The following is a 26,998-nucleotide window of genomic DNA, read 5'->3' on the forward strand; positions in this document are numbered from 1 at the left end:
AAACAGCTTTGTTTGCTGAATGTATCTAAGTCACAGAACACACAATGCTTTCAAATATCAAACACTCTCAACAGTTAATATTTCCCAGGATAGACATGTGATCCATCCACACTTTCCATTTCAGTCAGCTAATCATCTTAGCCAAGATGCTGAAGGGAGTGGAGCATTTCCCGTATGATGAAAGGCTGAAGGAACTGGAGCTCTTCAGCTTGGAGAAGAGGAGATTGAGTGATGACTTCATTCATGTTTACAAATACATAAAGGTCAGGTGTCAGGAGGATGGAGCCAGGCTGTGCTCAGTGATGTTCAATGACAGAACAAGGGACAATGGGTACAAGCTGGAACATAAGAGATTCCAAAGAAATACAAGGAAAAATTTCTGCACTGGGAGGGTGAGAGAACACTGGAACAGGCTGCCTGGATGGGTTGTGGAGTCTCCTTCTCTGGGAGCATTCAAAACTCACCTGGAAAACTTTCTGTGTGACCTACTCTAGATGATTCCTCTCTGGCAGGAGGGTTGGACTAGATGATCTTCTGAGGTCCCTTCCAGCTGTTAAGATTCTGTGATTCTGTGAAAGTTTATGTAATTTACTCTGCTTTGACTATGTTTGTTCTATTCACAAAGTTGCAAGCCAGAAAGTGAACCAAAGTCCCATATTTTTTACTTACATAGTTCTGTATATTTGGATGCTAGGTCAGCCAGAGCTTGATGTAATCCAGATGTACTCATCTGAAGGCCTTTATGAAGGAGGCTTGTTACTAATTCCTTTGAATGTTCTAACCCCTGATTTTGGCATATGCCATTGGTGAAATAAGGAGATGACCTTTCTGTCTCCTCTTGAACACTTGATACTGATATTCATTTCAGGCAGAAGTATTTCACAAAGTATCTAAACACCTATAAGACTAAACAACTCATAGATGTTTTGTAATCACCAGAATGAAACAGTCAATGTCAGATAGGTATTTACTGCATTCCAAGACAAGATCCTTACATAGGATGGATCATTATATGGTTACACAGGGTCACAGGATGCACAGGATATTGATTTCCTGTTGCACTGGATGCCTGTTTCTCCTCTTGAACAAGGGAATAGGTGATCAGATAAAATTTAGACAATAGAACTGTAACTTTCTTAGTTTGGGCAGGGGAGGGCAATCCTTATTCAATAAAAGTGCACATTGAATAGTGCTTTTTACACAAGTATTGCCATGTTAATGTAAAAAACCCCAAGTATTACCCCACCTTTTTTCAGTATATCTGGAAATTTTCTTAAAATTCCCAGTTGAGAATAAATTTGCTTTTAAACTGCTTGTGCAGAAAAGAAGTTTGCACTGAAGACTGGCGTTCAATTTGTGCTCAGAATATAACCTTATCCATCCACTGCTTCTTTCTGTTAATTACTGTTTTCATGGGGATAATTTCTTCAGTCATGTTCTTGTATTACAAGATACATGGAATACAAATTTTCTTTAAAATTACTTACATCATAGAACTTAGAATAAATGTAGAGACTTTATGTCATTGCTTCTCACAATCTGGTAACATTTTCTATTCCAATTTAAAGGCAAAACCAAAGAAAAGCAAAGGATTGTGTTGTTTCATGGAAGCACAATGACAACATTACAGTTAATATTCATCTACGTTAAAACTACTCCAGCCCAAATAATTTTGGTTTCAGTCGATCGTCACTGTACTGTTAGCCATAGGATAATTAGAATACAACCAATCTTAGTATTATAATTACTTGAAGCTTAATTCTCACATTGACCTGATATTGCACACCACTATGGCTCATTACACTTGTTTTATTAACGCAGTGTAGTAGAAATTATGTTAACATTCTTGCTAGCTACAACATAATCTTCTGGTTCATCCACACACAAAATAGCCTCCATTAAAGGTGAAATAATAATAATAAAAATATCATAGTGAAATTCAAATGCTTAGTTAGACTCTGTTTTCCAAGAATCACAACAATTTACATAATTGTTCAGACATTTTTCACTGCATATGCCTAACCATTCTATTTTACATAGAGAATTATATATATATATATGCTTCTGCAACATTCAAAGATACTGTACTATATGACAGCAGGAATTGAAATAAAATGAGTTCATAAAATCAGTGATGCTAGTGTATTAGCAGTTTGCCTTCAATATTTTGCTGTAATGGTTATCAAAACTGCGTTAATCTTTCTCATTGAAAACTATTTATATACCCCTAATTATCATTAAAATGTAATTTTGTCTTCAGCACAACAAATTAATCTTCTTTTCTATTACGAGAAATAATTTGATTTTTTTCCCAGGCTTTGCTTGTTAATGATGCTTCTGTGAAGCAAACACAAGAGGAAACTCAAAGAAAAAGAATTTAAAGAAAAAATGAAAGGAAGAACTAGAAACTTGTTAACCGAAATTGCAAACAAGGTTTATCAGTTTCCACATTAATCTATTGTTGCTGAAGGGTTTTTTAAGTGTATGTTTTTCAGTGAAATACATTATTTACTGACTCTTACTAAATTTGGTTAGAATACTGGCCACAGAAACAAAATCTGGATCGGTTGTGTAAAAAGCCACACTACCCACAAGACTAAATAAAATGTGACTCAGGGGAACAGACTCCAACACTGTCAATGTAAAACAACACATTTTAGTTAATACTCCTGATATCTCTGGATATTTTCCAGTTCACCATTCAGGCAAGAATTAAGAGACTGAAATAAAGAAAATCCTCCAGAAAGGCCTTGCCTAACCTGGAGTGGCACCTAATCCTTGGGGGAAACAATTTCTCAGGGAAAAAAAAAAGGCTTTCTGGAGTTCCATGAATGGTAGGTCTGGTGATTTTTACTGAACTGCGTTATATAGATTTCTGAGTTTTTTCTAAAATGCATGAGATTCAGAAAATATGATTACTAGGTGTAATTCTCACACAGGATTCAGTTGCACATTCAAAGGAATCCAATTCTCTTGAAATGTTTTGAGGAGGAGACAACACGACAAACAGTTACATTACTACTATCAGTTCATAGATACCTCGTTTATACTGACTAGAAGATAATTTGCTATATATACCTCAGAAAAACTTTATGAAAGATGGTCCCTGATCTCAGACTACACAGTATCAGGAACAGTATTAAATTCACAATTCATTAAAATTCAAGGGTACTAGATTAGATTCATTTTTTTTAGGCCCAAGTCATCAATCTTGATCAAGACTTTTAGCTTTTATTTCAAGAAGCTAAAGAAAAAAATAGTGAAATATATTACATTGCAGAACATCACATAAGTACCTGCTATTATGTAGCATTACTAGAAACTTCAAAAATTCATACTGGGTTTAAATGACCAGATATATGCTGTAGTATGCATCCTGGTTTATCAAATAAAAAAGTTTATTAGGATGGTAAAGATCAAGAAAAGAAATTACATTAAACAATTCAAAGTAGAATGAGCATCTCAGCTTTGCCTGAAATAGTGACATTTATTCAGCAAAGCAGTCTGCTTTTAAAAATGCAGCATTTCACATCAGGATAATGGCTTAAATCATACAGACTCTTCTTTGACAATCAAATGCATTGGTTTTGTTTGCAGCTTTGGGAAATGTCAATGATGTGTCAGATGCCAACCATTTTTAATATCTGTAGTCAAGGATACAGCTCAAAGGCAATAAAACGTTTGTATCTTTTAATTTGGTAATTATGTACAGACCACTATGCGTTATGATATTGAAGATTCAGTCTAATTATTTTATTCATTATTCCTCCTGACTGAAGGAGAAACTCAAATCACTTCTGGCATTCTCTCAAGTTCTATCTTTAAGTACAAAGGAAAGCCCTATATGGATCTTTTTGGAGAAGGATATCTAGAAAGTAGCAATATAAAAAATACAGACTATACAGTTTACTCAAAAGAATGACAAAGAATAGCAGGACATTGTTCTTCACTTATTTTTAACTGTGCATAATGGTCAAACCATGGGGAATGTAAGCTTCAATTTGCCAGGATTTCAATTTTATAATGTTGGCTCTGAAAGTTCAGATCACCTCTAGATATGTAAAAAATAATATTTTTTCTTCAAAGTAAACAGAAACCTAATCTTTGAAGAATGTCCCATCACTATACATCCAGATTCAAAGGCAATCTCATCCAGGTTGCTCTTCTTGGGAGAAAGGTGAATGTAATTGTGAGTGCACAGGAATGTTTAATTTTTTCTTCCTGGCACATTAGAAAACTGGGATAATAACTCTGTCTATTCACCTAGTGTTTTCCCCATGTTGCTATAAACATCTCCTCTCTGTGCTACAGAAAACAAACACTTTTTATGTTTCTCTATATTAGCCCTTAGATTCCAATTTGTCCCTCACTGTCTTAGAAAAATGAGGTCACGTAGATCCTTTACCTTATATTTGACTAGCCTTAATTATTTATTTTCTGTCATTCAAGTTTATGACTATACAATAAAAGGCGGGTTTAATAGGCCAGTAGTCGTGGATGGGAAATCATCCAACTAGTCAGGCACTGAGGCACATAACATTAGTGGCACTACTGCTCAGTTTTTTCCCCAGCTTGACATCTGTTTGCAAGTGCTCCTAGCCAAAATTGTTTTGAAAGGCAATGTCAGCCTTAGGCCTTGGAGCTTGCCTCCTCAGTTGCACCAGTGAATCTCTCCACCCCTTACGATTTGTTATTTTCTGTTGTGAAATGACACAAAGCATATAATCATGCACAAGGGAGACAACTATATCTGATGTTTGATCTGATAAGCAGAAGTCAGAATTCCTGGGCTCTAGCTCTGACATCATTCCCAATTCTCCTGTGACTCCTGTCTTACGTGCTTATTTAATGTGGAGATTAAATTAGAGAATATAATCACACATGTAAAAAAAGTTTCTGGAAAGCTTTAGTTTGAATTGAATTAGCTATCGTCATGAGATGATTATTTGATTTAGCTTTTCAGAAACTGTTTTTGAAAATGTGACTACTGTTAAGAATCTCCCTACACTAAAAGAGAAAATAAAAGAATACTGAATGATGCATAGAGTTTTGAAATTAAAAGACTCTTGAGACCATTGTTCTGGACTGTTTTACACTGCAGACTGAACATTTTGGAAAATAGCACATCTTAGAAAAAAAAAAAAACAAAGAAGATTAAAATACAAAAGAGTCCCATTGGAAAATAAATATCAGACATCATTAGCAATAATTATCATATCATGTCAATGATAACACAATGATCATATGATCATAATGGAGGTACAGTGATTACTCTGTAATGTTAATTCTGATGTACACATTAGTGTATAATAGATGAGAGTATGTAAATATAAATATTTATGTAAATGGATATCTTCATGAGACCTTTGTGGTTTTGCCCTATCAAAGGAGATGTTATGGTGTGTTTTTTATATATGTTACAGCACAAGAACAGTGATATTAAATGAAATAGCCCACAGTTTGTTCTTTCTTTCTCACAGGCAATCATCAACAGCAGCAACTTCCTCAGGGATGGGGCACAAAAGTAGATCAAACATAGAGATTTCTAAAATTTTTTTGCAGCTTTTGGAAATCTAAGCCTCAGGCACTTGAGCTAAAATATCGCATTTTCCTTCAATGTTCCTTGGATGGCTGGTTTACTTGGATTTCTTCTTTTAATCCATAAAAAATCTTTTACAATTTTTATAATTCCTGCAGAAATGAGTCCTGTAGTAATTTATGCATTGTGTAAGGAAGAATTTTTTACTTGCCATTTAATCTTATTAATGAAGTTTAAATTAAATCTTCCCAATTATTGTATTGTCAGGAACAATGATTATTCTTCAGTTACTCATATTTTCCATCAGTTTTCCACCCCATTTCATAGAATCATAGAATGGTAGGAGTTGGAAGTGACCTTTAGAGATCTAGTCCAACCCCCCGTAGAAGCAGGGTCACCTAGATAAGGTCACAAAGGAACATGTCCAGGTGTGTCTTGAAGACCTCCAAGGAAGGTGCCTCCACAACCCCTCTGGGCAGCCTGTGCCAGGGCTCCCTCACTCTCACGGTGAAATAGGTTTTTTGTATGTTTAAGTGAAACATTTTCTGTTCCAGCTTCATCCCATTACCCCTTGTCCTGTTACTAGCTACTATAGAAAAAAGGGATGTTCCAACCTCCTGACACCCACCCTTTAGATATTTATAAATGTTAACAAGATATCCCCTCAATCTCCTCTTCTCCAGACTAAACAGCCCCAGGTCCTGCAGCCTTTCCTCATATGAAAGATGTTCCAGTCCCCTGATCACCTTGGTGGCCCTCAGCTGGACACTCTCCAGCAGTTCCCTGTCCCTCTTGAGCTGAGGAGCCCAGAATCAGACACAATACTGCAGATGAGGCCTCATCAGGGCAGGGTAGAGAGGGAGAAGAACCACTCTTGACCTGCTGGCCACACTCTTCATGATACATCCCAGGATGTCATTGGCCTTCTTGGCGACGAGGGCACATTGCTGGCTCATATTTAGCTTATTATCAATCAGGACTCCCAAGTCCCTCTCTGCAGAGTTGCTCTTCAGTAGTTTGACCCCCAACCTGTTCTGGTGCATAGGGCTGTTCCTTCCCAAATGCAGGACTCTGCACTCGTCCTTGTTGAACCTCATGAGATTCCTCTCTGCCCAATTCTCAAGTCCATCGAGATTTCAATGAATGGCAGCACAGCCTTCTGGGGAATCAGCCAGTCCTCCTAGTTTGGTGTCATCAGGGAACTTGCTGAGGATCATTCTATGCCCTCACCTAGGCAGTTGATGAAGATGTTGAACAAGACTGGCCCCAGAACTCATCCCTGTGGAGCTCCACTGGCCACAGGCCTCCAACTTGACTCTGTCCAATTGATCATCACCCTCTGGGTTCTCTCATTCAGCCAGCTCTCCATCTACCTCATTTTCCACTCATCCAAGCGACACTGCCTGAGTTTTCTGATGAGGATGTTATGGGAGGCAGTGTCAAGAGCTTTGCTGAAGTCAAGATAGATGACATTCACTGCTCTCCCTTCATCTAGCCAGCTGGTTATGCACTCAGAGAAGGATATCAGGTTGGTCAAACAGGATTTCCCTTTGATGAATTCATGTTGACTACCCCTGATGACCATCTTATCCTTCATATGTTCAGTGATAACATTCAGGATGAGTTGTTCCATCACTTTTCCAGGGATGGAGGTGAGGCTGACCAGCCTGCAGTTTCCTGGGTAATTCTTCTTGCCCTCTTTGCAGACTGGCGTGACATTGGCCTTTCCTCAGTCCTCGGGCACTTTGCTTGTCCTCCATGATTGTTCAAAAACGATAGAGAGAGGCTTAGCAATCACATCAGCCATCTCTCTCAGCACTCTAGGATGCATCCCATCAGCACCCATCGACTTATGAGCCTTAAGCTTGGCCAACAAGCCTTTAACCTCTTCCTCTTCCATCCAGGGCAAGTCCTCTGCTGTCCTGACCATCCTGTTATCCTTGCCGGACTGGGCTTCCCGAGAGTCAACTTTAGTCGTAAAGACTGAAGCAAAGAAGGCATTCAGTACTTCGGCCTTCTCTGCATCCTCAGACACCAGGGCACCCTCAGCATTTAGCAGCGGGCCCTCCTGCTGCTGATGTACTTGAAAATGCCTTATTGTTGTCCTTAACATCCCTGGCTACATTTAATTCTAGAGGGGCTCTAAACTTCCTAGTTGCACCCCTGCATGCTCTGGCAATGTTCCTATACTCTTCCCAAGAAGCCAGCCCCTGTTTCCACCACTCATAGGTGGCTGCTTTCTGCCTGAGTTGTCCCAGCAGATCCTTGTTCATCCATGGAGGCCTCCTACCACCTTTTCCTCCTTTCTTGCACATTGGGACACACTGATCCTGTGTTTGGAGGAAGTGGTGCTTGAAGATAGACCAGCTCTCATTGGCACTTCTGTCTTCTAGAAACATATCCCATGAGGTCCGTCCAAGTAGATCTTTGAAGAGGCCAAGGTCGGCTCGCTTGAAATCCAGGGTCATGGTCCTGCTTTGTGTTCTGCCCCTTCCACACAGGATCTTGAACTCTACCGTCTCACAGTCACTGCAGCCGAGGTTGCTTCCAACCTTGACATCCCCAACCAGGCCCTCCTTATTCGTCAGTAGCAGGTCCAGCAGCACACCCCTCCTTGTTGGTTCCTCGATCGTCTGTGACAGGAAGTTGTCGTCAACAGTCTGTCGGAACCTCCTGGACTGCGTGTGCTTGCCTGTGTGGCTATCGCAGCAAATATCACGGTGGTTGAAGTCCCCCATGAGGACCAGGGACTGTGATTGTGAGGCAGCTCCCAGCTGTTTGTAGAAGGCCTCATCCACATCTTCCTCCTGATCAGGTGGCCTGTAGCGGACTCCTACAACAGTATCATCTGCCTTGCCCTGCCTATTAATTTTTACCTATAAGCACTCTGCCTGTCCCTCATCCCCACCCAGGCACAGTTCAGTATACATTAATTGCTCTCTCTCATAGAGAGTAACTCCACCTCCACACCTTGTCAGTCTGTCTTTCCTGAACAATCCATAACCCTCCATGGCTGTGCTCCAGTCATGGCAGCTGTCCCACCACGTCTCTGTGACTGCAAGGAGGTGGTAGCCCCGCATCCGCACCCACATCTCCAGTTCCTCCTGCTCATTTCCCAGGCTGTGTGCATTGGTGTAGAGGCAGCACAGGGGCTTACTCAAACAAACAGGTTCCCCTGGGCGGGTGCAGGAGGTTCCTCCCCGGTTTGGCTCTTCCTCAGGGTGGTCAGCCTTCCGTATCTCAGCCCAGTGTGCAGATGAAGGGCACTTGTCACTGTATTCCCCGTCCTGCCCTGTTTTCCAGCTAGAGGGGACAATTTGTTCTGTTTTGCTTCTCTACTAACCAACTGTCTGGGTGGATGCATTGACCTTTACCTGGGTTTTCTCCACTTGAGCCTTGGCTTTAATCCTTATGCCAGTGCTCACCACTTTGCTAGGTTGAAGCTGAAGCTGGGGCACTTTTCTGACTTCTGCGTTGTACTCTGAATTAACTTTGTCTGCCTACTTTTTTATTGTCAAATTCTAATATACTACTTTTGAGAAGAATGAAGGGTAATACCACTTCTTATGGCACTTAAGCAATGCTTAATTACATGGAGCATTTGCTTTATTCTACTCTACTTTTTATTACCTTGCTAACATTCCAATTTTCTTTCTTTTTTTGGTCCTAGTGTGTTGAACTGACAGAAATTAGTCAATAGTCTTTGTTTCTTCTTTTTAACACTTACTAACATGTGACATGGCTTCCTTTGATTTTATTTCTCTTGTTCACATAATCACCTTTGGAGTTTTAGGGAAAATATATGAACTGGAACTCTTTTCCCTGTACATTTGTTGACATAGTAAAAGAATTCTAAAAGACTTGTTAAACATGGGTAATGCTGTGAGAACAAACATGACTTTTGTTTGCAAAAACTTATTTAGTAACATACTTGTTATTCCTGATCTTTCTTATAGTAACTACCAATTTCCTCAGCAAAACTATGATTTATTGGTCTGTTCTGAACTTGTCATCTTCCAGTTGCCTGATACTGATTCCATTTTAAGCAGAGTTAATAGTTGAGAAATTTTATATTTGAATTATTTTAGAATTTTTTGGGTGAATAACATCTGTTCCTGATGATTTGTTACCATTCATACTACTAATTAGTTCCAAACTCTCTCACTTGTAGCATTTTTATAAGCTAGACAAGTGTTGAATTTAGATGGCTTACTAGAGGGATCCTCAGACCTGAAGTCCCAATTCTGAATTTTAGGAAGCTCTTCTACAGGAGTAGATCTTCTGTAACCATCTTTCTTATTCTGATATAAATAATAAACTAAGCTTCTATTCTACAGTTTATGTTTGGAATAACAGGAGAAGAGGAATATAAAAAACTGTCAGAACTATTCTATTGTTCTTTATGATTTACTTTTAATTATTTATCTTCTCTTTCCCTCATGGCATTTTCACCTATGCTCTGTAACAAGCAATTTCTTTTACTGGTGTTCCATATTGGAAACGTCAGGCAATCAGGACAAATATAAAAATATCTTTATGTGCTATGGTTCCAAAATTAAAGCAGTATTTTTAATTTATTGTTAATTTTAAATTACATAAATGGTGCCTTGGTCAAAGAAATACTCTTCAGTGTTTTTTCATGACTTTCTAAGAGGTGATGAAGAGTTGCAGGAGTTTACTACAGGCAACCTAATTAGGAAGAGGAAGTGGATGAAGTCTTCTGCAAACAGCTGAGAGCTGCCTCACAATCACAATCACTCATGGAGGACTTCAACCACCTTGAGATTTGTTGGCAAAGTCTCTCAACCAAGTATATGTAGTCTAAGAGGTTTTGCAAAATGTTGTTCTTGTCTCATGTGATTGAGAAGCCAGCAAAGAGGAGTGTACTATTGGATCTTGTGCTAACAAACAAAGGAGGTCTGGAATGTGAAGGTCGGAGGCAATCTTGGCTGCAGTGGTGATGAGATGGTAGAGTTCAAGATCCCGTGTGGAAGAAGCAGGATGTCAAGCAGGATTGGCTATCTGTCTTTGACCTCTTCAAAGACCTGCTTGGAGGAATGTCATGAGGTAGGACTCTGGATGACAGGAAAAATTGGTCAAGTGCCACTTCCCCCTAGTCCAGGATCAGTGTATCTCCACAAGTAGAGAATCAGGAAAAGGAGGCAAGAGGCCTTTTTGAATGATCATGAAGGAAGATGGAGAAAGGGCTTGGTTACTTGGCAAGAGTATAGGAATGTTACCAGAGTATGTAGAGATGAAACCAAGAACGCTAAAGTCCTTCTGGGACCAAACCTGGTAAGGAAAGTAAAGGAAAGGAAGAAGGGCTTCTTCAAGTACATCCACAGCAAAAAGAAGATTGGGGAGCACGTGTTCCTACTGCTGAATGAGGAGGCTGTCCTGGTGATGAGGGATGCAGAAAAGGCGGAGCTATTGAATGCCGTCTTTGCTTCAGTCTTTATAGCAGGAAAGGGAGATAATCTAGAGAACGAAGACCTACCTTTAGTGGAGGAGAATGGCTTTACAGACTGGTTAGGTAAGCTGGCACCCTTAAACCCATGGGTACTGATGGGATGCACACATAAGTGCTGAGGGAGCTGCTGATGTTTTTGCCAAGCCACACTCCATTATTTTTGAACAATTGTGAAGGACAGGTGAGATGCTTGAGGTCAGGAGGAGGGTCAATGTCACTCTAGTCTTTAAAAAAGACAAGAAAGACCTGAGAAATTAAAGGGCAGTTAGTCTCACCTCAATCCCTGGACAGGTGATGGAACAGTTCATCCTGGATATCATTTGTAAACATAGAGAGGAAAAGATGGTTTTCAGGGGGAGTCAACATGGATTCAACAATAGGAAATCTTATTTGAACAACTTGATAACCTTCTATGAAGTTCTAATTGGCTGGCTAGATGAGAGGAGAGCAGTAGATGTTGTCTACCTTGGCTTTAGCAAGGCTTTTGTCACTGTCTCCCATAATGTCCTCACAGAAAAACTCAGGCAGTGTGACTTGGATGAGTTGATGGTGAAGTGGATCGAGAGCTGGCTGAATGACAGAGCCCAGAGGGTGGTGATGAATGGTTGGAAGTCTGTGGCCAGTGGAGTTCCACAGGGATGGGTTCTGAGGCCAGTCTTGTTCAATATCTTCATCAACAACTTAGATGAGGGGACAGAGTGTACCCTCAGCAAGTTGGCTGATGACACCAAACTGGGAGGACCGGCTGATTCACCGGAGACTCTGCTGCCATTCAGTGGGATCTCAAATAGCTTGAAGAACCTCATGAGGTTCAATAAGGGCAAGTGCAGAGGCCTGCACCTGGCAAGAAACAACCCCATGCACCAGTACAGGCTTGGGATTGACCTGTTGGAGAGCAGCTCTGTGGAGAGGGACCTGAGAGTTCTGGTGAGCAGCAAACTAAACATAAGCCAGCAATATGCCCTCGTGAGCCACTGACATTCTGTGATGCATCAAGAAGAGTGTGTGCAGCAGGCTGAGGGAGGTTCTGCTTCCCCTCTACTTTGTCCTGGTGAGGCCTCATCTGGAGTCTTGGGTCCAGTTTTGGGCTCCAAAGCTGAGGTGGGACAGGGAACTGCCTGAGAAATTCCAGTGCGGGGCCATCAATATGATCAGGGGACTGGAACATCTTCCTTATGAGGAAAGGCATTGGAAACTGGGGCTGTTTAGTCCGGGGGGGATTGCAGGGGGATCTCATTAACACCTACAAATACCTAAATGGTGGATGTCAGGAGGCTAGGATACCACTTTTTTCTATTGTATCGTGTGACAGGATAAGGAGTAATGGACATAATGTGGCATACAAAAAAGTTCCATGTGGAAAACTCCTTTGTTGTTCAGGTGAGGGAGCCTTGACACAGGCTGCCCAAGGAGGTTGTGAAATCTTCTCTGCAGACTTTCGTAACTGCCTCACCATGTTCCTATGTGACCTGATTAGGTGGATCTACTTTAGCAAGGGAGTTTGACTTGATGATCCCTTCCAAACCCTAGTAATTTATGATTTTATGATTCTGTTATATGGTTTCATTACAGAAAAAACAGCTATGAACTGAGATCTATGATACCTCCCCACATTTTCCTTCTTTTTCAGAGATTCAATGTTTATCAAAGGAAGTCGAAAACCTAAACAAGAGTAAAGACATCAGATATAGCAGTGAAACACACCTTGTCTCAAAATTCAGAAGTATAACAATAGACATTTTTAAAGTCTTATATAGTAATTATTTGGGGCTCAAGAAAAATATTTTTTGTCAACACTACCATGTCTGGGGTCCTACCTGATGTTTCCCAAAGAATTTCGGGCTTCAAGATTTCAGGACCTCACTGATTACAAAGCTTTGCTGACCAATCTATGATCTCTATAAATATCCAATGTTTCTGACAGATTTTTTTTCCAGATGGGATATTCACAGCTGTAGATCCTCACAGTCAAAACTATTCTCAAGTTCTAATCCCCTCTTTTATTTGAGAGCATTGTAATCCTGAAAAGGTTAACTGCCACCACCAGTCAATCTTGTAGTCACAGGCAATCGTCAGTGAAATCATCTCAATCATTTGGATGGGAAAGAAAATGGGAATAAAAGGGAATACAGCTCCTCCAGAAGCAAGATTTCTTGTGGAGTGCACTGGGGGTTTACCTAATCCAGTCTGTAGTTTAATACTAAAAGCATATTTCACTCCAAGAAATGCATAGATAATCTTCTCTACTCACTCTTTCAACTTCTGCTCTTCCACCTTAACCTTTGACTACCCAAACACAGAGTCAACTGCAATCCCTCCCCAATCTATAGAAAATATCCTATTTATAAACCTGTTTTTTTAAAAAAAAATCTATTTTTATTTAAATAGGGAAAATTCATAGAACTTTCTTTATATGATACATCAAGAAAGAGAGTGAAAGAGATCGTGAATGCCACATGAAGACCATATTTCTTTGTCAGTTTAGAATTCATTAGGTAAAATTGCTTAGATATTTCTGAGAATCTGTCCATACCTCCCAGCCTGATCACGTCCAGCCAGCATAAACTTTTTGTTTCATCTCTGTCGAAAATAAGCCAGAACTCTTTGCCAATAGTTTGTGTGTAGTTTGAATTATTGCTAGGGAGTGTTGAGGCAATAATAAGAAAGTTACTGGGTTTGGTCTGTAGTTTCAGGGCTAGGACTAAGCACAATTTGGGTAATATCACTCAGATTTCAGGAGTGGAAAAAATCCCAAAATATATCCATCTCATACATTCCTCAGCTTTAAAAATCCAGGAAATAATGAGCTGCATAAATAACTGAGTCTGAGTTTTACTTTTTTAATAATAAAGAGGAGATTGTATGAGTCATTGCTAGGAAAAGAATGGAAGAACTATCCCATGGTTTCCCTAATGACAAACATCATTAAGTGCAAAGACATTGTCTTCCCCACCACCTCAGAGGAAATGTAAAGCAAATTCAAAATTTCAGTGACTAACTGTATATGACAGGAATACCCAAAGGGTGGCCTGTGGTGCTGATGAATATCCTACACTGAGCACATTGTTGGTGTTAGATTATAATGTTAAAACATGCAGATATACACAAGCGCACACAAACCCCCACACATTTGTGTCAGTGCTTGTAGTAGACAATTAAAAACCTGACAGGACATATTATTTTTCCCTTTATTAACCTTTTTGGATTGTAATGGGCTGCAAAAATGACGTAGATGGAAATAGAGGGAGAGAATATTCCCTGAGCAACAGAGGAAATAAATGCAGCAATGACAGAAAGGAAGTTCATCCTCTTTGTTTTGGAACTGACACTCATCAGGACCAGGTGGAGGAAGATACTAAATTGTACCAACTCCAATATTGATTAATATTAAAGAAACAACGAACTCCACCCTGACTCTCAGACCCAGTCTGGGATTCAAGCTGTGTGATTAATATGTACATAACTTACACTGAAGATTGAATTATGACATTTTATAGGCATTTAACAGCTTGAGTTTCAACTGTAGCAATGTGCTCTAATGTCATTTTATCACAGGTAGTTTCCTGCACCTTCTTGAATTAACTGTGTTATATCAAACAATTTACTCAGAGATACAGAAGCTGCCATTAGACATAGATTTTATGTTGTAAAATTAGGATACAGTGGATGAGACACTACAAGGTTTGAGAATGGATATAAGACATTTTCCCTTTCATTTTCTTTTTCAAATTGATTTGTTTGAGTAAGAGTTTTGGGGATTTGGGGCTTTTTTGTTTGTCATGACTACACAGCTTGAACAATGTTACATTGTGTGAAGCTAACATAATACAAGCAAATCTTAAAAAAAAAAAAAAAAGATTATTAAACTGATTAATCTTCTTTTCTCTAAATGTTAGGTCATGATCTTATTACTTGTGACACCGGGATGAGCTGTAATTAAATTCTGGCAAAAAATTCTTCTTTCAAATAATTTGAACTACTGTTGCAAAAACACATAGGAACCTATCCTTGTTACCAGGAATTCACATTTTCAATATAAACTCAGTAAATATTGTCTCCTGTGTTAATCTGCTACTTTGCCAAGGTACTTTCATTTTTACAAACTTGTTCATTACTTTCTTGCTTTCACGACAGCATCTTTGCTCAAGTAAAGTTAACATGAAGAACATGCATTCATTTCACTCTAATTAAGCATATGCTTAAATCATTTTCTGAACTGGAACTGTAGCAAATAATTTATGAGTTAAGCCGAAATCTTGATTTTGCTAATGTAAAAATAGCAGCATATATATAAAAACTTTCCCATTGCATGCCATTCTTTTCCATGTGTATGTGCCCCCGTGGAGAAAATGAGAGGAGAAATCTTGAGAGATAGGAGATCATATTACTTTAGACATGGATGCTTGACAGTCAAAAATGTGCCCCAATTATTACTGCCTGATGTAGAGTATTCATTCCTCTCCTCTTTCTATATTAAGAAGTTGATGCCTGCTTTGTACACAATGTGTAAGAGGAAGATTCATTGACAGGACAATAAAGATTTCATCAAATAAACTGAAAATGAACGCATTAATATTTACAAATATTTAAATAGTGTAAGTCAGGAGGTTGTGACATCCCTTTTTTCTATTGTAGCTAACAACAGGACAAGGGGTAATGGGATGAAGCTGGAACACAAAAAGTTCCATTTAAACATAAGAAAAAACTATCTCATTGTGAGGGTGAGGGAGCCCTGGCAGAGGCTGCCCAGGGAGGATGTGGAGACTCTTTCCTTGAAGGTCTTCAAGACATTCCTGGACATGTTCCTATGTGACCTGATCTAGGTGGACCTTCTTCTGCAGGGGAGTTGAACTAGATGATCTTTAAAGGTCCCTTCCCACCCTATCGTTCTATGATTCTATGAAAATGGAATTTTGCAATTAAACTTTTGGAGCATTGTCCCTGGAGAGGGTCAGGACCCAGTGTGAGTGTCATGCACAGATGCTTCCTTTCACCTCCTTTGCTGGTTAAGAGTGAACTATCAAAGTTCTTCAGGGATAATGAGCTTTCTTGCAAATTTTTCTTTTCAGAACAGACATCTGTCCAGGCTACTTACTAAGCCCTAGTTACCCAGCAAATTATAACACTGTGGTTTTCCTTGCAAGCTGTATCTCTTTGTGCGGTCACTGTCTAACCAATGAGTTTCTCTCTGAGTGGCTCAGAAGAAAGAAGTAGCATCCTGAACTGACCCACAAAGAAACCCTACACAAGGCTATTTTTCAGGAAGCTTGTTTGGGTAGTTCTCCAATGGCACTTGCTTGTTTTGCTTAAGAAGAAAGATTTTGCTGGTGTGGCTGTCAAATAAAAAGTTCAGTAAAATCTTCAGAACAGCTAATCTCCCAATTTACAGACCACAGAGGCAATTCTCATAGTCCATGTTCACCTTAACAAGCAGTCTAGATGAGTACACAGAAAGTGAAGAAGTGTACATGTAACTTCACAACTTTCCTCCCAAGTGGTTTCCCTCTAAAGTCAAATGCAGTCACACCAAGTCAGGATTTGGTACATGCAGAGGATGAAATCTCTGAAGTGGAGGGTGAAGGTAAAGCAAATAGAGGTAATGAGCACTGGAAATCTTTTAAAACAACATAAACTGTGATGTCATTTAATATTTCTAGCTATCAAGTGATCTTGGATCACCATCCCTAGTGTGTACCCCTTGCTAACTGTCCTGCATTGCTTTACTACAAGCAATGAGCTACCTCTGGTTTTATCTCTAAATATCCAGGTTTTCTGTTACAAACATTTCCTATCTGCAGTAAAGCTACTGTCTCTCTGTTATTTCTTCTCTTGCAGAGTAGCTTGTTATCTGCATCTTAGTCCCCTTCAAATGTCTTCTACTCTGTGTTGAAGGGATTTACAGGGCTTACTAGATGGTTTGCTAGAGGTTAACACATTTATTAATTGAGAAATGAACCAACAGTTTCATTACCATTTTCTGTGTGTCTGACTGCATTTACTGCAGCCTGTGTAGTATGAAGATGTGGTCTGGGAGTTTTTGTGAAAATATAAAAGCATTGTAATGATGAAGAGGCAAGCTATGTATAAATGAATATTTGCTGCAGACAGCTAAGTTCATAGTAGCAGAATTTCCTTACAAGTGACTACAGTTGCCAAAATTATTCCAACAATTGCTTTGGTATAGAAAAAATCCACCCTTTGGCAGGAAGCTGGGGGAGTGAGGTTACAAGCAGTAAAAAGATTTTAGCTGGACAATATAAAGAAGACTTCTTAGGACAGTGAGTGGTGTGAAAAAAATGCTGAAAATTCAAAATAATTAGAAATAAATAGAAATTAAAAGTGTAGAGGAACATGATAGAATCCAGATACATCTCTTTGTAATGTCAGAAAGTAATTATCAAAGGTTTTACAGTTTTCTTAATGAATAGAACACCATGACAACTTCAGTGGTTTTAGTTTCAAATATTCAGACAACTGTCATAGCTCCATCAAAACAAGAAAAATGGCTTATATTATTCAGAATTTGAAAAGCAAATAGAGAATATGTTGTGATGTCATGTGAGAAAGGTAATATGTAGGCAAGCAAATGAAAGTGATGATAATAACTCCTTAAAAATGTGATTCATTTTAGCAGACATCCATGCTAGTAAAATGCAATTGCATAGATATCCGTGGAGAATGAACAGTCAAGATGACATCAAGATGGATGGATGAATCAATTACTTTAAAAATTCATTTCAAAATTCAAGTACATAATTTTGAAGAATTTCCTTTTCTGTATGTCATGGTTTAGCAAGGAGTTGCTTTTGCTTGCTAACAGAGGAAGGGGGTTACAGTGAAGACCAGGTAAAGAGTTCTTGGACTCTTCCCCAGCTCTTGGGTTCAGACCCACCTCTGGCCTGGCTAGGCCAATCTGGTGCCTCTGCCAGCATTATTAGAATTTGAAGTGCTTGGAAGGAGGTGTGAGAGTGATACAAGATGGAGGTGACCACACGGACCCCACAGTCAGAGAATGAGGAAGGAAGGAGGAGCACTAGACCAGAGACTCCTCTGCAAACTGTGGTAAGAATGCAACTGTGCCCATGCAACCCATGGAGGGCAATGGCAGGACTGAGAGCCATCAGCAGCTCCATGTGAGTGCACCCGGATAGGCAGAGACTGTGTGAGGAGAGGCCATGGCGCAGGCCGTGCTGGAGAGCCTGCAGGTCGCAGACAAGACCCACACGAGAGGTGGATAGGAGCTGCAGCCTTTGGGATGAACAGACATTGGAACTGTCCATGTGAGGCTGCAGGATGTGTGAGGTAACCTGTGCAGAGAAGGGAGGATCGGTGCCCTGAGGAGAGACAAACAGCAGAAGTCATCAGGAATACACTGACTGAAACCCCCATTCCCTGCAGGGTTCTGAGTCTGGGAAGAGGGGAGAGGTGGGGAGAAAGTGGTCTTAAAGGGCTGGTTGTGCTCTTCCTTGTGTACCATTCTGTGTTGGTTTGTGTTTGTTATGTTTTGGGGTTTTATATTATGTTGTAGTTGGTGTTAAATGAAATTATTTTCTATTTTCTTCCCCAAGCCCAGTAGCCTGGTCTGTTTTGTCCTGGATCTTAAGTGGCAATTAAGCTCTCCCTGCCCTTTGACAATTCTCAGGTCTTTGATACTTGAGGCTAATCATAGTCTTTTGTCCACTGATAGACCTACAGTCTTCTATGACCATTTTCCATTTAGGCTAACACTATGTTTTATGTAGTTTTGTGATAGTCTTCATCTCACCCAAGTACCACTGTCTGAAGGCTAAGAATGTAATTGTCCATGCATGCCTCTCTAGTCAACAGAAAGACAGATGTCTCCGTGGGCAGGTACGTCTCATATTATTACACATTTCCATGTTAAACGATGATTCCCATTTTTCTACATGGATTCTACAGAGAATCTGACCAATTAATTTAGTCTAATCCCTTTACCACGTTTATAGTTAATTCAAATGAACACTGTTCTCTGTTAGTACATAGGAGAAAATACATTCCCCTGGACTTGCAGTTAGGAGATTCAGAAGAAACAATGAAAGCTTTTATTCTTTGTGTAGGACATTGGTCAGATAAGTGGGAAACAAGGATCTTCAGCAGACAAGCAGTACCATGCAATTGTCTTTAAGTTAAAATAGAACTGCTGGTGGTAAAGATATTTACAAATTTGACAGCATTTTAATCACAAAAGCAAAGGAATTCACTGCGATGCTACAGTAAGAAATTCAGAATGCTGCAATTTCAGGATTGATATGAGGAAGAGAGTCTCTGGTAAATAATGCTTCATAGTCATGCATTGGAAAATGAAAATAAAACACAATGGTATATTCTTTAAGTATTTTCGTTGTCTCAGATAGGCACCAGAAGGAACAGGTTAACCACGTCTGAAATATACTGAATAGGTTTTCATTCAAAAGAAACCAAAACAAGTTTAAAAAACAATAAAATAGAGCATTAGTTCCTTCAGTCTCAAGAGATATTTCAAGGTTTTAGAAACTAGAGTGAAAATAAAGCAACTGTCAGAATACGATAAGTGTATTGTATTGAGACACTGTAATCCTGGTTTGAGAACTGTCTTATGGTATAATAAGACCTTAGAAAGAAAATATTATGAAGCTTTTCTAATCACTTTGGACTCTAAGTAAGATACTTCTCAAAGTTAAAGACAGATTTCATTTTGATTTTTTATTTCCTACTGAAGATGTGAGGTTATAGAGGGAGAGATTTTTATAGAGATTAACATGTTAGAGGAAGTACATGAGGCCTTCTACAAACAGCTGAGAGTTGACTCAAAATTGCAGTCCTCATGGGGGACTTCAGCTTCCCTGATATTTGCTGGCAAAGCCACTCAGCCAAGCTCACATAGTCCAGGAGCTTAATGTTGATGACAACTTTCTGTCACAAGTGGTCAAGGTGGAGCTGCTTCTGCAGGTGGTTTGAACTACATGATCCCTAAAGATCCCTTCAATCCCTACCATTCTGTGATTCTGCGATGTTATCCATGAAGTCAACTAAGTCCACTGCTTTTTCCTCCGGGGTTAAAAAAAAAAACCATACAGGAGAAACTGCTCCATGAAAACTAAGCAATTTCTACATAACTAGAATTTCCAGATTCTTACATTCACATTAAAAGTTAAAAAAAAAGCTACTAGAAAATATCTGTTCTTCCCAGCTCAGAGATGCACTGCATTGTTCAAAAGAGCTTATGTAGCTAGTTCCTCTTTGAATTGTTGAATGTAAAGAATTACAATGTCAGTAGGCGTCTGGATATTTTTTCTACCAGTCGTTCAACAATGCCACGTCTTTTTTATAAAATATTTTCATTAAAAGCTACAATTTAGCCTGACATGAGCTCAAATAGGATTGGTTGTTTATCATATTTTTTAAAGATGATTATATTTTTATTAGAAATGTATCTATAATAAAGATTTTAAACTTCAGTAAGAACCAGATATTCATTTATAATAATGTGACACAGCATATATGAAATAAAAATATCTATTGTTCTTCATATCATCTGGTCCTAAATGCTTCTGAGACTCTAATGACTTTAAAAGACATACAACATTCATTAATCTGATCACATTAATGCAAGTAAACATGAAGTTTAAAATGATATCTAATCAAGCTTAATGCTCTATTTTTTACATCAATCAACTATAGGATAAAATACATAAAATACTTAAATGTTTCTTAGATCAATAGCTAAAAATAAAGGAATAGATACAGATGAATACTTTAAGAATTCACACCTATTCACTTTCCCAGAGAATCTCTGAACACAAATCAGAGCAAGGTCAGGAAGGACCAAACACAGCTGCTGTACAAATGGGTGGAAGGCAGCAGAGGATGGTGGGAGCATTGCCAGCAGATTGGATTTATACATCGAGATAATGAGTTGTATTTTTTCCCCAATTTTTAGACAGTTGCTCCCCCATATCATGTCAGTGAAAATGGAAAATATTTATTCTGTATGCTGATGAAATTAATTAAAGCTTGTTTTAAGAAAGAGTACAGAAAAACCCATTTCTTTCAACATTAAAAATTACAGACATACTTAAAGACAACTGAATTCATCAGAAAATAAAAACATTATTATAAAATAATAAGCTTGTTGGTTTTATTTTTCAGTGTTATTTCTCCTAGCACAAAATTTTAATTGCAGATGCATTTCCTTCTTGTAGTCCTGTTGATAGATTTGAGGCAAGAAACATACATCATTAATTGTTATGTAGAGGATCACATTTCAAACAAGATCTCTGTCTGACAGAGCTACTACAGCCTGTCTTATCTTTGCAGGGTTGTCATTAAATAGAAATGATGTCAGGGAATGTTAAATTTAATGTTATGTTTCCAAATACTATGAGTATTGGAGTAGCTTTAATGAATTTCATAGAAGAAAAATGTCACTAAATAAAGGGACAATATTAGCCCTGGTGCCCTGGTCAAATTCCAGTCTGGCTAATTGCATTCTGATGCCTACCATTTGTCAGGTGTTTGAATTTGGTATGTTTGTGTACCTTATTGTCAGCTCACTGCCATCTGTCAGTCAGAGGTAACTGGCTACTACTCTTGACATTCCAAGAGTTTTTAATGAACTACAGGACATGACCTTGAAAAGATTCCATTCAATCTACCTTCCTACAGTTTATCAAGTTTCTTAGATATTGGTTAACCTAACAAGTAACCATAGATATAACTTTTTTCAATGTTTGTTAAACATACAGCAGGACCTCATATGCTGAAATAATGAGCTGCTGAAGTCTATTAACATGCATTTAAAACTGAGCACAGAGATGACCTCCCACACATGAGTACTTTAATTTAGGTCAGAGAGGCACTCTGAGAAGTATATCCTAATCACCTACACATGACCATACTTTGCTATGAATTGTGAAGTCGTTTCTGAGAACATGACCTGAACTATGGATGAAGTTTAAGTGGAGGTATGCTCCAGGAGTACAGTTCAACACCAAGCCCTGGAGAAGAGATAGTCTGAGGTCGAAAATAAATTCCCAAAATGGGCACTTCAGAATAAACTGTTTATCTCTATAGTTCTACTCCTGCTGGTTCACACTACATGCTTATGTAGACATAGTCATATTCAACTGTTTTATTCAAAGAAGCAGATCTTCATTACATTTTTTGCTAGTCTTTGATTTTAGGATGTCTCATTGCAGATTATTTGAGAAAACCATTCTGGTTTGCCATAGAAGATTGATGGAGGAAAAGATTACAAATATCTAAATCTGTTCTCATTGAGAACTTTTTAAAAAGTACAGGACCATGATTTGGAATTGCTTTGATACAGATTCAGGCAGGATCTTCAGTGATGTTCTAGTATAACAGTATTTTGTGTATCTGTCACATCTCAAAAATATCATTTCTAATATAATTCTCAAGAACTCACTATTTCTCTTTAATCCTGAATACTGTTTGTGATATTCAATTTAGATATTCATGTAAACTGATTTTCCTGTTTGGAAAACCATAAAAAATAATGAAATAACAGGTAAAACATTTACACCAGGCATATATTTTTTTATACTTTGACAATGATTAAAGTATAAAAGCCCAGAAAAACATAGCATCAGAAAGAAGCAGTTCCAAACATTGCTGGAAGAAAGTGAACAGAGTATTCCTGAAAGCCTCATCTATAGGTACTTGTAGATAATGAATAGACCTCATTTTTGTTCTAAATTGTTACAATGTCCTGTTTTCTCAGCAGAATTCTTGTATCCACATTCCTCCTTATTTGGCGTATAAGTACCCCAGAAACTATACAGATTGTACTGGATGTTGCACATGACACTGTTTGAAGCCTCAAGTTGTGTGTTAAACTGCAGAAGGATTGTCACCATTAAGGTTTTGTCAAAGTCTGATTTAGAGGGAAAGGCAATGATCTGTGAAATTCTAAATGTACATCATCAGATCTTGAGTAATTTCAGGCTTAATACACTCTTGTATTTTCTTTAGGTAAAAAAGAAGACAAAGAAATATAAAGAAAAGTAGCAGGGTAAGTGGAAAAGAGTAATAGGATGTGTACAGATGTGTACAGATTTAATGAACTGAAAAACATCATTTTATTTAACTGTTACATATGTCTGCACACAAGTCAGTAATTTGAAAGAAATAGTAATGTGTATAAAGAGTCTTTTAAGATTTCCATATAGGATTTTTTTTCCCCTTTCAGAAGTTTATGCTTAAAATTCAGTTTCTAATCCACCTCCCTCTGTGATCATTATTTAAGGAGGAAAATCTGCAGCAGAAGAGGAGATGGAGGGATAATACAAGATGGATGTAACTTCATGGACTCCACAGTCAAAGAAGAAAGAAGGGAGGATGAGGGTTGGACCAGAGACTCCTCTACACCCTGTGGTAAGAACACAGTCTGTCACCCTTTCTAACTGTGCAGGGCAATGGCAGGACGAATGATTGCCACAAGATCTGGGAAGGCTTTGTGCTGGAAAGGGGGAGTTTTGCAGATCCCATGCTGGAGAGGGTGAATACTTTGGACTCCGACTCAGAGGACACAGAGAGGAATTGCAGCCTTTGTCATGAACACAAGTCAGAGCAGTCCATGCAGGGCTGCTGGGTGTGTGAGGGACATGAGCTGGAGCAGGGAGGCCCAGTGAGGAATCTGCCTGCCCTAAGGAGAGACAAGTAGCAGGACCCATCAGGGGAAGGACTGGTTGAAACTCATGTTCCCTGCCCTCCTGAAACACTCAGTAGGTGAGGATGTAAAGAGCCCAAGTGAGGGGTAGAGTCTTAAAGGACTGGTTGTGCTCTTCAAACACCACTTTGTGTTGTATTTTGTTTGTTTTCTTCCTCAAGTGGAGTACTCTGGTCTGTTTTGTCTGGTACCATAAGTGGCAAGGGAGTCCTCCCTGTCCTTAATGGGTTCCAAAGGCCCTTGGTACTTATGGCTGATTGTGATTCTTTGTTCTTAAATGAATCTAAATCATGACAACTACTAAAGAGTTTTTCATAGTCAAAGAACTCTACTGCTTTATGTCTCTTAGTGGCCTCAATCTCAATTAACAGTAAAACTGAATTAGTCTTGTATGTTGCTATCTTTCCTGAACACTAATCACACGTCTGTTGGCTTTTCAGGCAAAGATAATCTCATATGCATTTCTCTATTTTAAGTAGGTTTTTTTTCAGTCTGAATTTTTAATTAAATACAGTATGTGTATGACCAAAAAAATCCCTCTATATTTAATGATTGGTAATTTCCAAAGAACACGGGGTTGTTTTATGCCACAAAGATCCTGACTGAATCTTTTTGCATGTTGAACATATGTATAGCTTCCAATAAAAATAATGGGATTCCATTTAAAGAAAAAACAAAGAATGTTTGGATGTAATTGGCTAATTCTATTAAGATAATATAGATTTAAGAACCATAACATGTAAGTGAAAATTACTGCTAAATCCTTAATTTATTACTAAACCTAGCATGTTGCTCTTTGATTAAAACTTGTCTTGTGCTAATAATTCTCAGTAGTATTATACAACATATGCTACAGAAATCCCTCAGGTAAACAATTTAAAAGGAAGTCAAAGCCAGTAGAGAAGTTGCTTACCTGTCTGAACTCTTCAAGATCTATTTTGTTTCCCACCAGTACCAAGGGGATGTCATAGGTGTGCCGGACACGATAAATGAGGTCTTTAAACTCAGCAGCTTCTTGAAAAGATTGGCGATCTGTGATGGAATAGCAGATAATGAAGCCTTCTCCACCTCGCATGTATTGGTCCCTCATGGCAGTGAATTCTGCCTATGGAATAGGAAGAACAACCTCAGTAATTTGTCACACAAAATTATACACCTGTAAATAATTAACTTGTTGAAAACTTCCACCATTCCTTAAATAATTTCAGATTGCTTGGTTTACTGTTTTAAACACTGCTTGCTGAAACTTATGAATCCTTCTCTAGTAACCATCCCGGATAACACATCATCAGGATTTCCCTTAGGACCTTTATTTTCCTTTTTCCACCAAGATATCACCATCCTCCAAGAGGATAAACATTTTATGTCGGTGCCTACATGCAGAAAATACTGTCTCATGTATTTCTAGAACTTTCTATAATGCTTTTCATAAACATAGGCTACTTGCAATTGAAAGAATACTAAAGTGTAAAAGAAGAGCTGTATTATTATCTAGGGATAAGAGATGGGTACAATCTCCTTATTATGCACTCAATTCAAAAGTTTAGTTATATCAAAAAGACATCCATTGACTCTCACCAGCTTTGGAATAATGCCTGGTAAAACAGGAATATAATCTGCAAAAAGTTCTGATCTTTCAAATGCTCTCAGTGAAGCTGGATGTTTCAGTTCTGTGCAGGATAATACCATTAAATGTAAATGAACAACTTCAAATAGTGTGAGAATGAATTGGCCGAGTTTTCTTCTCCGGCATTTTACTCTGTTTATATATATATTTCTTGTCACCGCAACACTTTTAGTTTTTGGTATGGTTTTTCAGAAATATTTAACATCTGTCACATTGTACAAAAATCAGGATTCAGTTTTCAAAAACTAGTCTCAGGCATTGCAGCTTAAGAATATGTTTCAAAACCAATTTCTTCTTCAAGTTTGTTTGCTCTTCTTGATCACAGCCCAGAATAACCCAATACCATGGCAACAGTCGGTCAGGATCAGAATCCTACTGACAGAATCAGTTCTCCAGAGATATTATGATGCGGGAAGGTCTGATAAAGCAAGGAATACACACATCAACACTGGACCATTTCTATGAGCAGCAGATTCAATATCAAGTCCTATATTTTTTACTCTGTTGAGAATTTAGGCTAGGATTTTTAAAATAGTTTAGGTTATATATTTATGCTCAGTTCATGCTGAAAATTGAAGGGAAATGGATTGCTTATACTCTTTTAAAAGTCTCAGCCTTAAATCTCTCTCAATCGTCACTCACGTTGATTGATAACAGTTCCTGTGAATAGACTTTTGTGTTGACCATTATCATTTATTCATGATGTATCTTTTACCCAAGGGCTTTCTTATATATCATTCAAAATAATTCACCTACTACAGGAAAAAGTTCATAGACCAAACTCCAAAATAGCAGACTAATAGGCAATTTAAGGGTAGGATTCTGCTTTGAGACTTACTCAGAATTTCAAAATCTCTGAAACATCACCACTGGCATCCCAGGAGAGTTTATTAACTACCAAGTTACAACATCGGGTGGATCAGCTTGTATTCTATACTGTCGCCTTGAAACTGGATGTGTAAGAAGTCGGGCAGTGGTGAGGAGAAACACTTTCCTGCTAGAACAAGAGTTTCTCTGGAAGCCCTTACTCTCCTCCACGTCTGCAATTTTTTTCTCTTTGAATCAATCACCTAGAATTGTTCTGCATCATGAAGAGCAGAGTCAGCTCTTTTGTAGGAGGAGGTGAACCCTTCAGATTTAGCAGACAACGGAAAGCTTATGGTGAGTTAAAGTGGTGGATTAAGTCTCTTGAATTTACCTATGTGTCAAGCTGCAGGCCACTGTCTAAACCCTTTGTTGTAGAAAATAAATAGTCTATGCAATTACTGATTGCTCCTGTTGATGAAAAAATGGTAGTCACTTCAGTTACCTAATTATCTAGTTTTTGTTTATCTACTTTATATTGAGCTAACATTTATATAATGGAATGGAGCTGCTAGCTCCCATGTAGACACCTGAAAGCAGACGTTTTGTTATGGAACCTAAATCCCAGCCCAGATGACCCGTCTTTCTGGGTTAAAGTGTTCGTAAATCAAATACTGTAACACTGTATGATTATTCTGTGGCATAATTACCTAAGTGGCCTGGAAATTAAAACTTATTTTAAAACTTATATTAAAAATGAGCATTGTTCATCAATTAAAGAAAGGTATAAAATCAAGGCAGCTTACAGAGTGGAAACAGCTGTTGCTGCTATGTGAGGAATCCACAATACACCAATTCCCTGCAAAT

The 26,998-nt window shown here is 38.5% G+C and overlaps 1 protein-coding gene across 2 annotated transcripts in view; it reads right to left on the reverse strand.

Annotated features, from left to right (window-relative positions):
- Positions 1-26,998, reverse strand: part of RIT2 (Ras like without CAAX 2) — a 196,554-nt gene that overhangs the window by 71,867 nt on the left and 97,689 nt on the right. For both annotated transcript variants that reach the window (XM_062018765.1, XM_062018766.1), the window contains exon 4: positions 24,614-24,805. In XM_062018765.1, coding sequence (XP_061874749.1) covers positions 24,614-24,805 — 192 coding nt within the window. The remainder of the gene's footprint in view (positions 1-24,613; positions 24,806-26,998) is intronic.

The sequence above is a fragment of the Colius striatus genome, chromosome Z, assembly GCF_028858725.1.
Source record: "Colius striatus isolate bColStr4 chromosome Z, bColStr4.1.hap1, whole genome shotgun sequence".
Classification (NCBI taxonomy): domain Eukaryota; kingdom Metazoa; phylum Chordata; class Aves; order Coliiformes; family Coliidae; genus Colius; species Colius striatus.